The sequence below is a fragment of the Herpailurus yagouaroundi genome, unplaced genomic scaffold (genome assembly GCF_014898765.1).
Source record: "Herpailurus yagouaroundi ecotype Mexico unplaced genomic scaffold, PumYag 206, whole genome shotgun sequence".
Lineage (NCBI taxonomy): Eukaryota > Metazoa > Chordata > Mammalia > Carnivora > Felidae > Herpailurus > Herpailurus yagouaroundi.
In genome coordinates, this window is record NW_024412437.1 from 2,838,587 (window position 1) to 2,853,034 (window position 14,448).

Sequence of the window (14,448 nt, forward strand, 5' to 3'; positions counted from 1 at the left end):
TCTTTCTTTCTTTCTTTCTTTCTTTCTTTCTTTCTTTCTTTCTTTCTCTTTCTTTCTTTCTTTCTTTCTTTCTTTCTTTCTTTCTTTCTTTCTTTCTTTCTTTCTTTTAAATGTTTATTTACTTATTTTGAGAGAGGGGGAGATCTTGAGTGGGGGAGATACAGAGAGAGAGGGAGAGAGAATCGGGGCAGGGCTCAATGCAGGGCTCCATCCCATGAACCGAGAGATCATGACCTTAGCTGAAACCAAGAGTTGGATGCACAACCGACTGAGCCACGCAGGTGCCCCAGTTAGCAACTTAATCTTAATCATGTCTCATCTACAGACCACCCCTGCCCCCCGCCAGATATGCACACTGAAAAATTTTGAAACAAATCCCAGATATTTTATATCATGTGCTAGAGCCTTTGGATGAAGTGGGGTTTATTGCCAGAAAAGAATACTATTTCTGAAAATGTGATACTGAACCGTACAATTTCTCCTCGAGTTTTCCTTACTGTTTAACTTGTAACACAATCCTGTGCATAAGAAATATTAAAAATTAGTATTGTTAATGTTAGACTACAATTTAAACCCCGATGAGATTTCTTGTGGATAAAAGCATCAGAAGACTGGACGACAGTTAAAAGTACTTTATATCCTGCTTGCTCAGGGCTGTGTTTGGCAACCAAACACCCTGTGCCGTTTAGCAGTCATATAACTTTATTCTCTGAACAGGTCACTTCTGTGATGGTGTTAGAGAAGGTACAGAACGTTAGGGGGTCCAGGAGCTGGTGGTCCTGATTGGCCCGCCATTGCCTCATTTTCTGCAAGCATCATTTATAGCAAAGGGCCTGTTTTGTGGGCACCTGCAGGATTAGCATGTAGAAAAGCCTTTTGCCTGTCTTCATTCTGCTTCCTCCTAGGGCATTTGCTGGGAGCAACATTTGGAAGCTTTGCTAACATGGAACAAAGTCATTTACACACATTACGCACTATAGAGACTGGTCAGAGGATAGATAATATTCAGAAATGGATTCTCTGGAAAGACCGTAGTATTATCTTGTAGCATTTAGTTTGTGAGTTGTCTTCATCATCTGTCTCCTGCTGCTTGTGTTGTGTCTCACTGTCCAGACATCAGAAAACGTGTCCGTCTTTGTCCTTTGGTAGCCTCAGTGCCCAGCTAGGGGTGGACAGGTGTTGGGCCTCGTTAACATTTGTTGAATGAGTAAATGGAAAACAAAGAATGAGTGAAAAAATAAATATTTGAAGAAACAAATAGTGGAGTAAAAAAAATAGTCCTTACAAAATATGTGATATGGGGCACCTGTTTGGCTCAGTTGGTTCAATGTCTCGCTCTTGGTTTTGGCTCAGGTCATGATCCCAGGGTCGTAGGATTGCGCCCCACATGAGACTCCACACTGAGCATGAATGAAACCCACTTAAGATCCTCTCTGTCTCCCTCTGCCCCTTTCGCTCGCTTGCGCGTGCTTTCACTCACTTGCTCTCTCTCCCCCCTGCCTTCACCCTTTCACTCTGTCTCTCAAATTAAAAAAGAAAGGTGTTATGAACTATATTTGCTTATAAAAATATCTTTGGTATTCTACCAAAGGTGTACATCCTTTCTGAGATTTATTAGCAAACTTTGGGATTTGTCACTATGGAATGACTTTTATGCATAGCGCTAGCTTACGGCTACATTATTATTTTGTTTATAAGCTACCAAACGCTGTATGATTTTGTATGGACCAAGTACCCTTACTGCTCCACAGCTGCATGCTAAGTGCAAGCATCCTGGAAAAGTGTTTCCTATATTGAACTGTACAGTGTGCTGAATTACGCTTATAGAAGTGCCATATTTTCACACGATAGGTCCCAAGTTGCTTTTCGGTTTAGCATATCCCACAACCCAGAGGGTTGATGTCATTGCCTGGCATGCTTCCAGCTTTACAGTATTGGATTACCCTAGACTGTGATTACTCTTTGGATTGGTTTCCTATTGTTGCTGCAATAAATTGGGACAAACATAGTGACTTAAACAACACAAATTTATTATCTCATGTTTCTTTGGGTCAGACGTCCAGGTTGCCTTGGTTGGTCTGTCAGCTTTGGGTTTCACAAGGCCTGAATCAGGGTGTTGGCTGACTGGCCTCCTCTCTGGAAGCTTGGGAGGAATCTGCTTTTGAGTTCATGCAGAATCCAGTTCCCTGTGGTTGCAGGATCGACGTCCTTGTTTCCTAGACTGCTGTCAGCGGGTAGCGTTCTTAGCTTCTGGAGGCTTCTCTTCCATTCTTGCATTTGCCCTTTATGTCTCAGAACCACCAACAGTACAGTGAATCCTTCTCTCCCATGGAGTGTCTGACTTCCTCTTTTGCCACATCTGTTTGACTCCAGCTGGGGAAACTTTTCTGCTTTTAGGGCTCATGTGATTAGAGTGGGTCACCCAGATAATCCAGGATAATCTCTTTATTTTAAACACAACTTTGATTATATTTAGCAGAGACCCTTTTGCCACATAACATGACATAGTCACAGATTCCAGGGATCAGGGTGTGGACATCTTTCAGGGGCTGTTCTTCGTACCATAGTCTGACCACATCACTGTTTTCTCCTCATTCTGCACGATTGCCTCTGGTTGACGGCTCGTTAGAGGCTAAGAAATCTGAAGAGTTTGCTGCCCTCTTGGAACGATCTTATCTTCTGTCCGTGTCACTGGCTCTCCTTTCTTCCGTCAGTGTATGTGTCCCGGCCGCTCTGGTCACTTCTGATGACTTCTGCTTCTCATCTTCCCACCCACTTCTGGCGTCTCTGCCCTCTACCATTGTCACCGTTTCGCTCTTTCTTCTTGTGCCCAGCTTTCCTTACCACTTCTCTGTTCCTCAGAAGTTTGTTTTTTATAGCTAGTGCCAATCACTGGGAACATTCTCTTCTGGTTAATGGACCGACTGCGATTCATTTTTGGCTATTTTTTCTGACTTTTTAAGAGTTGGAGCTTCGTTGCCCTTGCCTGCTCACGGTTAACCTGACCACATGCCTTTGATGTTTAGCGCCGACCTGAGTGTGTGACCTTGCTGACAGGGACGTAAATGAAGCATCACTGTACTTTCGGTTTGGTCAAGAATAAATCTTCCTTTCTGCTGTAGATATCATCCCCTCCCCCCCTTTAGTTTTCAGATATTATGTACAAACAACAGATTTGTGTGTGTCTAAGGGTAAGTTGTGTAATGTGCTACTTGTATTGTATCATGGCTTTGTGTTAACATTTAGCCAATAGAAAGAGAGAGACATTTTTCGAAGTCCAGAAATTCAGAACCATTGTCTTTTAAAATATTGTTTCTGTGCTAAAGTCATCCCATTTAATGGTATATGAATCTGGCATTGTTTATTTAATAAATCTTCGTTTGATGAACATTGAGGTTGTTAACATTTAACACATGTATAAACAATGCTGTGATGAACATCTGTGCCCAAGTCCATTATTAGTTCATTTCGATTAATTCCTGGAAGTGTAATTATTGGGTTAAAGTGTATGTACATTTTTGATGCTTTTGATAGTATTGCCAAATTGCTTTCTAGAAAGTGCGTACGTTTTTCTTTTTTTAGAGACAGGCTTTTTTAAACAAATGTTTATTTATTTATTTATTTTGAGAGAAAGGGCACTAGTAGGGAAGGAGCTGAGAGAGATACAGAGAGAGTCCCAAGCAGGCTCCGCACTGTCGGCACAGAGCAGACTCAGGGCTCTATTGCACAAACTGCAAGATCGTGACCTGAGCCAAAGCCAAGAGTTGGATGCTTAACCGACGGAGTCACCCAGGCTTCCCAATTTGTACGTTTTCTGAAGCAGATTATGACAGTCAGTGTCTTTTCTTGTTCCTCCAGTAAATTTTACATGTTAAGATGCCCCAAATAACACAAATCTCAAACCATATTTACGTCCATATTATTGTTTTAAAGTCCTCGTCCCCAGGAATTGCAATTCCGTCAAGACTGATGTTTTTCCCTTGAAAAACAACTTTTCACTTTGTCATTTAATTAATAGAAAATGTGTAGAGAAGCTGCAAAGGAATAGAATTTAGGGTCCAGTCACATTGATTATGTATTTTTTTTGATCATTTATTTATATTTTACAATGTTTGTTTATTTTGAGAGAGAGAGTGTACACGTGAGAGTGTGACAGCACGAGCAGGGGAGGAGCAGAGGGGGGAAGAGGGGAGGGAGAGGAGGAGGGAGAGAGGGAGAGGGAGGGAGGGAGGAAGGGAGGGAGAGGGAGAGAGAGAGAGAGACAGAGAGAGAATCCCAAGCAGGCTCCACACTGTTAGTGTAGAGCCCAGTGTGGGGCTCGATCCCATGAACTGTGAGACCATGACCTGAGCCAAAATCCAGAGTCAGATGCTTAACCGACTGAGCCATCCAGGCTCCCCTAAAAAATCACTTAAACAAAGAATTTTACATACTCTTAATTTGAGGCTGAGAAAAATGGAGGCCTAGCACCATGACTTAATATTTAAAAAGAAAGTTGGCTCAAAGCAGTCTAATGGTTATTAATTACACACTTGCAGTCTTTAAATTGCAATTGTTGCTGAATATATTTAATTTGCATAGGATTAGGGAAGTAATGTTTTCCTAATATTAAATGTATTTATAGTATTATACGTTTGTTTTTTTCTATAAAGGGGAAAAGCCTCCATCATACCCAGAATGATCATTTCCAGAATGATGGAATTGGTAAGTGGAAAATCAGCCCCGTGGTAATTTGCTTTTATGGTATAAGAGGTTTACTCTAAATTTCATCACTAGAAGATGGGGAGAGGGATACACACACACTTTGGAACTCACTTAACCTCTTTTATTCAGCACATCTGGTCTTGTGAATGCTTTGTTATGACATTTCTGAAAACAGATGGTTTTGTAGGTACCAAGGTTTATGTATTTATAAGTTATGAAGAAAACCATTTAAGCATATGCCACAGAAGTTTTGGGAACATATTTATGTCCTACAAATATTGGATCATTGAAATGTCAAGATAAAGTTTACTTCAATGATTTAAAATGTTGCAGAATTCTGCTTTTAAAATATTAATTGTTTAACCTTCATTTTGTCTGTGACTATTGCAAGCCAAAACTTTATTGTGAAAAAATATTGTGTATATTTTCCTAGTCTCAGAAGAATGTTTATTGAGTGTGTATGATTTTCTCTCTCGAAAGACACACCTTTACCTCCTTGGAAGACATTTAAAATTATACTAGTTTACAGAGAGAATACTTTGTATAACTCAAAATAATTTTAGGTAACGTTGTAAGATGGTTGTGGTTTTTTAATATGCTTTACTCTTCCACATTGATAATTCTTATCTTAGGCAGACCTGGGAAATGTGTTTTGCTGTTGGTGATTTAAATCATTTTTGTCCAGGGGAATGTGTACAGTTACTAAGTTGAGTCCTTTCTCTGTTTATTTTTCAGTTCAGCCCAATCCTTCTGTACTTATTGGCAATCCTATTAGAGCATATACTCCTCCACCCCCCCTTGGACCTCACCCAAATTTGGGGAAATCTCCAAGCCCTGTTCAAAGAATAGATCCTCACACTGGGACAAGTATTCTTTATGTACCTGCTGTCTATGGAGGGAATGTAGTTATGTCGGTGCCTTTACCTGTAAGTGGACATTTGAAATACCGTTTATTGAATAAAATAAAATAGGCTTCACTAAATTAGTAACTATCCCAAATAGTGTTGTTGTTGTTGTTGTTTTACTTTTTAATTCTTGTACGCTTCTTTTAAAGCAGCTCTTTCTTTAACCTTCAAAATGTGAAATGACCAGAGAAATATGAATTGTTGTTTATTGTCAGTTGTTATGAAGAAATTTGTATATTGGATGTTTTGATTGAGAAGACTTTGTATTCCCTTAAAAATATTTTTGCTGGGGAAAATTGGCCTGAACATTAAACAGAGCTAGTAAATTGGTCTCTTGTTTTGTAAAGTGATGCTTTTATTTTATCTGTTACTTTTTTATTCTTACATAATTCACTAACCCTTCCTAGGAAATACAGTTTTTTGGAGGAGGCAAAGAAGCTTGGATTAGTCTAGCTCTCTGGATCAGAATTTATCTGAGAAATTTCAATCCTTTCATAATCTTACTGGCACTTAAAAACATTATTAAATGTTTTCTGAGACTATAGATATTGAGAGGGTTTCCATCTTGTGTAAAACCCACTTTTGTTCCTTTAAGATTTTTTACTATTTTGGTAAAAAAAAATTTTTTTTTTACTAATATTTCCAAATTCAGAAATTTTATCCCAGAAAATATTTCTTGCATTTAAGGCAAATATTATAATTTCAGGCAGAGGTGATTATTGCCAGGGGTTTTGGCACCTCCACACCCCAAAATGGAAAAATGCCCAGCTGTACACCTTGCTCAGCCATATTGCTCATGAGAGTTTACAATTACAACAGCCAATAGCTGTTGGTAAGAAATACGTGGTTCATGCCCACTCCCCAAAAGACTTTCAATTTTAGCTGACTTATTTCTTCCCAGACAGCCTGGCAACATGATACATCATTTTCTTTAAATAGTAAGTCCCTTAGGATTTATATTTCATTTTACTAGGTCAGAGAGGCTTTTATTATATAAGATTTTTAAGAGTCTGCATTTAACAGTTACACTATAATAAGATAATAGGGGCAGTAGCTCAGATGTCATAGTATTTATCCTTTTATGTCAGTATGCAGAGATTATGTATTTAGATATACCTAAAGAAATATTTTGTTTCTGTGGTTTAAGGGAAGAGTTGAATTGATCAAAAGAGTTAATTTAAACTAATGACCTATCTGAATTTTGCCTACAATCAATGAACGTTAAGTGATTTGGTTATTCATGTAAATTTGGAGTATGTGTATTTCTTTTTTTGTTTTTAATTTTTTTAATGTTTATTCTTGAGACAGAGACAGAGAGTTAGTGGGGGAGGGTCAGACACACACACACACACACACACACACACACACACACAGAATCTGAAGCAGGCTCCAGGCTCTGAGCTGTCAGCACAGAGCCTGATGCGGGGCTCAAAATCATGAACCGTGAGATCATGACCCAAGCCGAAGTCGGACGCTTAACTGACTGAGCCATCCAGGCCCCTCCGCCGCCCACCGTTTAAAAAAATTTTTTTTAATGTTTGTTTATTCTTGAGAGAGAGACAGAGACAGAGCATGAGCGGGGGAGGGTCAGAGAGAGAGGGACTTTAATGTTTATTTTTGAAAGAGAGAGAGAGAGAGAGAGAGAGAGAGAGAGCGCGCACATGAGCAGGGGAGGGGCAGAGACAGAGGGAGACACAGAATCGAAAGCAGGCTCCAGGCTCTGAACTGTCAGCACAGAGCCCAATGCGGGGCTCAAACCTACCAACTGTGAGGTCATGACCTGAGTCTAAGTCAGATGCTTAACCAGCTGAGACACCCAGGCACCCTGGAGTGTGTATATTTTATGTTGAGACTCCTTAGACTAAATTCTTTAACTTTTTCACTTGTTCTCTCATTTAGTCTATTAAACTATGTAACTATGCAGTTATAACTTTAAAGGGTAACTTTCTTGATAATCTATGACATATATACATTCATATTAAAGGGAAGTGATTTAGGATTATAAAATAAGTTGATGCGTCAAGGAATAATTACCAATTTTATGTCCCTAGTTTCTTCCTAACCTGAAAAATGACCAATTTTCCCTACACACTAAAGATTCAGGAAGCCAGTTTTTCTTTTGGAAGCTAATTCTTGACTAGTTAAGTTCTAGCAATAATTCTACCAGTTGTTATAACTAGCATTGACTTTGTAGTTACTTATTTTGATAAAATTAACATGTGTGTGTTTGCTTTTTCCTAATCAGTAGCACTATAGCAGTTTGCATTTTAAAATGTATTTAATGCAGTTACTCCATTTCTTGTGATAACGTAGGTACCATGGACAGGGTACCAGGGCAGGTTCGCAGTTGATCCTCGGATCCTTACACACCAAGCAGCGATGGCCTACAATATGAACCTCTTACAGACACACGGACGGGGGTCTCCCCTACCGTATGGCCTTGGGCACCACCCACCCGTCAGCATAGGGCAGCCACAAAGCCAGCATCAGGAGAAGGATCAACATGAGCCAAGTCGAAATGGTGAGCTGCTTTGCTGTTATCAAGATCCTAAAATGTTGATACACCTGCTTGTATCTTTTAACAATATGATTGTTAAATTGTTCGTGGATTATAGACCCCTTTGAGAAAGAATCTGATGCAAAAACTATGGATCTTCTCTCCAGAAGATACAAGTATGTACACAAATGAAAATGCATGATATAATCAATATTACCAATTTTCTGAAAAAATACCAAATTTTAATATTTAGAGTGTTTTTAAATGATAGTTATTTAAAATCGAGACAGAAAATCCTCTCCTGTTAAATATATTTATTGACCAAAATTATTTTTGTGGTACACTAAATGTAGATGCTACTGTGGCAATAGTTGACCTAAAGTAGTTACATCTTCTGTGAATCATAATCTCCTGTGTAATTGAAGGAAAAATTACACAGTCTTTAAGTTTGTTTGTTTATTTTATTTTTTATTATATATTTGAAAGATTCTTGGGTTTTATTTGTTTTGAGTGAGAGAGAGAGAGAGAGAGCATGTGTGTGCGCAAGCGGGACAGGAACAGAGAGGGAGGGAGAGGGAGAATTGCTAACAGCACAGAGCCAGATGAGGGGCTTCAACTCATGAACCATGAAATCGTGACCAAAGTTGGACGCTTAACTGACTGAGCCACGTGTCCTTATTTATTTGTTTTTGAGAGAGAGTGAGAGAGTAAGAGAGAGAGAGAGAGAGAGAGAGAATATTCCAAGTAGGCTCTGTGCTATTAGCACAGAGCTCGATTTGGGGCTCAAACCCACAAACCATGAGATCATGACCTGAACCAAAATCAAGAGCTGGACCCTTAACTGACTGAGCCACCCAGGCGCCCCACTCAGTCTGTTTTTTTCAAAAGAAAAAAAAATTTTTTTTTTTTTTACATTTTTTTATTTTTTAGAGAGTGTGAGCAGGGGAGGGGCAGAGAGAGAGGGAGACACAGAATCAGAAGCAGGCTCCAGGCTCTGAGCTGTCAACCCGGAGCCCATCGCGGGGCTCGAACCCATGAACTGTGGGGTCATGACCTGAGCTAAAGCCAGATGCTCAACCGACTGAGCCATGAGGCGCCCCAGCACTCAGTCTGGTTTTTAAAGTCAGGTTTACTGAGGTATAATTTATATAATGTAAAATTTACTTTTAAAATGTACAGCTGACATATTTTGACAAATGAACAGAGTTGTTAACCACCACCAGAATCAAGACACAGGGTGTTTATGTAACTCAAAATATTCTCTCATAGTCCTTTGTAGTCTGTCTTCTCCTCCAACCCCCAGCCCTGGGCAACCACCGATCTGCGTTTTGCCTCTGTACTCTTGTCTTTATACTTAGTACGTCATATAAATGGAATCAGAGTATATGGCTTCCTTGTGTCCAGCTTCATTCACTTAATGCTTTTGAGATTCATTTATGTGGTCTTTGTCAGTAGTTTATGCCTTTTTACTGTTGATTAATATTCTATTATATGGTTGCACTGCAGTGTTTGTATCTATCCATCAGTTGACGGGCACCTTAGTTATCTCTGTTTTTTGGCTCTTATGAGTAAAGCAGCTGTGAACATATGTTTTCATTTCTCTTGGGTGTATACCCAGGAGTAAGATTACTGAGTATGTTGTAAATACATAGGTAACTTCATAATAAATTACCGTGCTGTTTTCCAAAGTGGCTGATGCGTTTTTCTCATCAGCTAGTAATGTTTGAGATCTCTAGCTGTTGCACATTGTCATCAACACTTAGTATTGTTAGTCTTTTTACTTTTACCTTTGCTAGGAGGTATCTGATAGAATCTGATGTTAGTTCGCATGTTCCTAACATCATGGTGTTAGTTAGTGGTGTTAGTTCGCATGTTCCTAATGATTAATAATGTTGAATATCTTTTCATTGGGTCATTTGCCCTCTCTCTCTCTCTCTCTTTCTCTGTCTCTCTTTTGTAATGTTTGTTTTTGAGAGAGAGAGAGAGAGGGATCACAGACTCTGAAGCAGACTCTAGACTTTGAGCTGTCAGCACAGAGCCCGACCTGGCACTTGAACTGTGAGATCATGACCTGAGTTGAAGTCAGGTGCTTACGGTGCCCCTAGAAGTTTCTACTTTTGATAAAATTCAGTTTATCCTTTTTTTTTTTCCTTTTTTGAGCCATGTTTTTGGTGTTGGCGAAATTTTTGTCTGATCCAAGATCACAAGGATCTGTGTTTTTTTTCCCCAGGAATGTCGTGTTTTTAGCTCCCACATTAGGTCCTTTTTGAGTTAAGTTTTATATGTGTTATGAGGTAAGAATGTTTTTGTTTTCTTTTTGCTTATGTATGTTCATTTGTTTTAGCACTATTTCTTGAAAACACTGTCCTTCCTGCATTAAGCTAACTCGGTACCTTTGTTGAAAATCAGTTGACCACATACATGAAGTCTATGTTCTGTTCTGTTGATGCACACGTTCATGTGTGTGCCAAATGTGCTGTCTTGATTCCTGTAGCTTCATGAAAGTCTAGACGTCAGGTACTATGAGTACAAGGTTGTTTTTCTTTTTCAAAACTGTCTATTCCAAGTCCTTTGCATTTTCCACATGCATTTTACAATCAGCTTGTCCATTTCTACAAAAAATCCTGCTGGGATTTTGATTGGGATTGTGTTGAATCTACAGGCCGATGTGGGGAGGATTGACAACAATATTGAGTCTTCTGTTATATGAACAGGATATCTCTCTCAGTTTCTTTTTGTTTTAAGGACACACTTCAAAAAAATTGTTTTTAATGTTTGTTTAGTTTTTGAGAGAGAAAGAAAGAAATCCCAAGCAGGCTCCATGCTGTCAGCACAGAGCCCTGTGCGGGGCTTGAACCCATGAACTCTGAGATCATGACCTGAGCTGAAACCAAGAGTTGCAGGCTCAACCGACTGAGCCACCCAGACACCCTATTTCTCAGTTTCTCTTACTTAGTTTTATGATTTTCCTCCTCAGTAGTGCATGCCACACATTTTGATGTATTTTTGTTTCATTCAGTTGAGTACACTTTTTTTTTTTTTTAAGTTTATTTACTTATGTTTCTGTGAGAGAGAGAGAAAGAGAGCCAGGGAGGGGCAAAGAGAGGGAGAGAGAATCCTGAGCCAGCTTCATGCTGTCAGTGCAGAGCCCAGTGCAGGCCTCGAACCCACAAACTGTGATCATGATCTGAGCTGAAGCCAAGAGTCAAACACTTAACCGACTGGGCCACCTAGGCACCCCTTAAGTACACTTGCTAATTTCACTTGAAATTGGATCCATGGAATATTTAGAAAGGTGAGTTTTAGTTTCCAGTTATTGAGGATTTTCTAAGAATTTTTATGTTGTGGATTTCTACTTTGATTCCACTGTGGCAAGAAAACGTATTTTGTATGACTCAAACTCTTTTCTTTTGAACTTGCTGAGATTTGTTTTACAGTCCAGGATATGGTGTATCTTTGTGAATGTTCCATGTGCACTTGAGAAGAATGGAGTACTCTATAAATGTTACTTAGGTCAAGTTGATTGATAGAATTGTTCACGTGTACTATATTCTTGCCCATTTTCTGTCTTCTTTTAAAGAAATATGTATTGGGAGGAGAATATTGAAATCTCCAAGTACAATTGGTATTTGTCTATTTTTCCTTTAAATTTTGCTTGGTTAATTTTGAAGTTCTCTTATTAGGAGTATAAACATTTAGGATTATGTGCTTTTGATTAATTAACTCTGCTGTCTTTTTTTGAATGACATTCTTTATCCCTGGTAATATAGGCTTTGCTCAGAGGTCTACTTTGTTAATATCTAATGTAACCACTTTAACTGTATTTTGACTAGTGGTAGCATGGTATATCTGTTTTGACCTTTTTCTTTCCTTTTTGATCTATTACTTTTAATCTTTTTGTGTCTTTATATTTATTTATTTAAAAAAATTTTTTTAAATGTTTGTTTATTTTTGAGGTGGGGGTAGGGAGAGGGGTAGATAGAGAGGGAGACACAGAATCCAAAGCAGGCTCCAGGCTGTCAGCCCAGAGCGCGATGCGGGGCATGAACTTTTGAACTGTGAGATCATGACCCAAGATGAAGTTGGATGCTTAACCAACTGAGCCACCCAGGTTCCTTGATTTGTGTCTTTATATTTAAAGTGCATTTCTTTCTAAATTTTTGTTTGTTTATTTGAGAGAAAGAGAGAGAGAAGGAGGGAGGGAGGAAGGGGGAGGGGTAGAGAGAGAGATGTAGACACAGCATCCGAAGCGGGCTCCAGGCCCTGAGCTGTCAGCACAGAGCCTGACGCAGGGCTCGAACCCATGAACCGTGAGATCACGACCTAAACTGAAGTCAGACACTCAACCGACTGAGCCACCCAGGCGACCCTAAAGCACATTTCCTTTAGATGTCATATGGTTGGCTCTTGATTTTTTTTTAAGTTTATTTATTTTGAGAGAGCCAGCGGGGGGCGTGGGAGGCAGAGAGAGAGAGGGAGAGAGGGAGAGAAAGAGAGAATATATCCTAAGCAGGCTCTGTGCTGCCAGCACGGAGCTCGACGTGGGGCTCGATCCCACAAACTGTGAGATCATGACCTGAGCCAAAATCAAGAGTTGGATGGAAATCAAGAGTCAAATGAGCCACCCAGGCACCCCTTGATGTTTTTTTTAATCCAGTGTGACAATCTCTGCCTTTTCATTGAGGTGTTTAGAGCATTTATAATTAATTATATAAATTAGGCTTGATTTTATCATCTTGCTATCTATTTTGAATTTGTCCAATCTTCTTTTGTTTCCTCTTGCCTTTTTTTCCTGTCTTCTTTTGGATTCGTTGAATATTTTTTATGATTCCAGTTTATCTCCTTTTTTGATTATTAGCTATAATTCTTTATTATTTTAGTGTTTGCTTTAGAGTTTATAGTATATATCTTTATCACAGACTCCTTTCCAATTTATATTTTACCATTTCATGTACAAAGAACCTTACAGTATTTCAATTTATCCTCTTCTGGCCTTTATGATATTATTGCCATACATATTACTTTCACATATAAGGCCAAACATTGTTATTATTTACACAACCAAATAATTTTTTAAAGAGGTTTAGGGGCATCTGGATGGCTCTGTCAGTTAAGCGTCTGACACTCGATTTCGGTTCAGGTCATGATCTCATGGTTTTGTGAGTTTGAGCCCTGTATGGGCTCGTCACTGACTTCGTGGAACCTGCTCCTGATTCTCCCTCTTTTCCTGCCCCTCCCCTGCTCGCACTCTGTCTCTTTCAAAATAAATAAATAAAAAAGAGTTTTAAATAATAAGAAAAATAATTTTTTGATCTATCCATGTAGGTAGCATTTCTGGTAGTCTTTATTTCTTTCTGTATATTCATGTTTCCATCTGATACAATTTTCCTTCTGCCTGAAGAAATTCTAACATTCCTCATAGTGTAGATCTACTGGTGATGAATTATTTCAGCATCTGTATGCCTGAATATATTTTTGTTTCACTTTCATTTTTGAAAGAAGATATTTTTGCAAGGTATAGAATTCAAGGTTGACAATTTTTATCTTTAAGCATTTTAATGATGTTACTCTCCTGTTTTCTTGCTTGCATTATTTCTAGTGAGAAATCTGATGTCATCCTGTCTTTGTTTTTTCTATATGTAATGTGCCTTTTCCCCCCCGTCTGACTGCTTTTATGAGTTTCTTTTTTGCTGGTTTTAGTAGATTGATTATGCTGTTCCTTGGTGTAGTTGTCTTCATGCCTCTGGTGTTTGAAGTTTGTTGAGCTTCTTGGATCTGTGTGGTTTTATAGTTTTCATCAAGTTTGGAAACTTTTGACCTTTATTTCTTAAGATATTTTTATGTCTTGCCTCTCCTCTCTTCAGGAATTCCAACAACCCAAATATTAGGCTGATTTAATTTTTCCCACAGTTGATGGATGCACTTCCTTTTTTAAATTCTTTTGTTCTTTTTGCATTTCATTTTGTGTAACTTCTATTGCTATGCCTCCAATTCATTAAGTTTTCATACTGCAGTGTCTAATCTGTTAGTTCTACCTAGTGTATTTTTCATCTTCAGACGTTGTAGTTTTCATTTCTTGAAGTTTAGTAGTAAGGCTATTTTGGCATGAGAATTCATTTTACAGAGAGAGTTCCAGTGGCTTTCCTAAAAGAGTGTTTTCAAACAAGAACCCAAATCAAGGATTTTTTTCAAGGAATTTAAAATATCCAGCAGTTAATTCTTATAGATTAAAATCCTTTCACATGTGTGAAATAGCATCTTTTAATTCTGTTATAATTGTGATTTTTAAAAACACTTTAATTTTGTTTCCTTTGCTATTCCTCATTCACTTACATTTAGTTT

General features: G+C 38.6%; 1 protein-coding gene across 5 annotated transcripts in view; it reads left to right on the plus strand.

The window, feature by feature from the left end:
- Positions 1 to 14,448, plus strand: part of HELZ (helicase with zinc finger) — a 156,137-nt gene that overhangs the window by 106,798 nt on the left and 34,891 nt on the right. For all 5 annotated transcript variants that reach the window (XM_040452156.1, XM_040452160.1, XM_040452158.1 and 2 more), the window contains 3 exons: positions 4,653 to 4,704; positions 5,440 to 5,630; positions 7,923 to 8,130. In XM_040452156.1, coding sequence (XP_040308090.1) covers positions 4,653 to 4,704; positions 5,440 to 5,630; positions 7,923 to 8,130 — 451 coding nt within the window. The remainder of the gene's footprint in view (positions 1 to 4,652; positions 4,705 to 5,439; positions 5,631 to 7,922; positions 8,131 to 14,448) is intronic.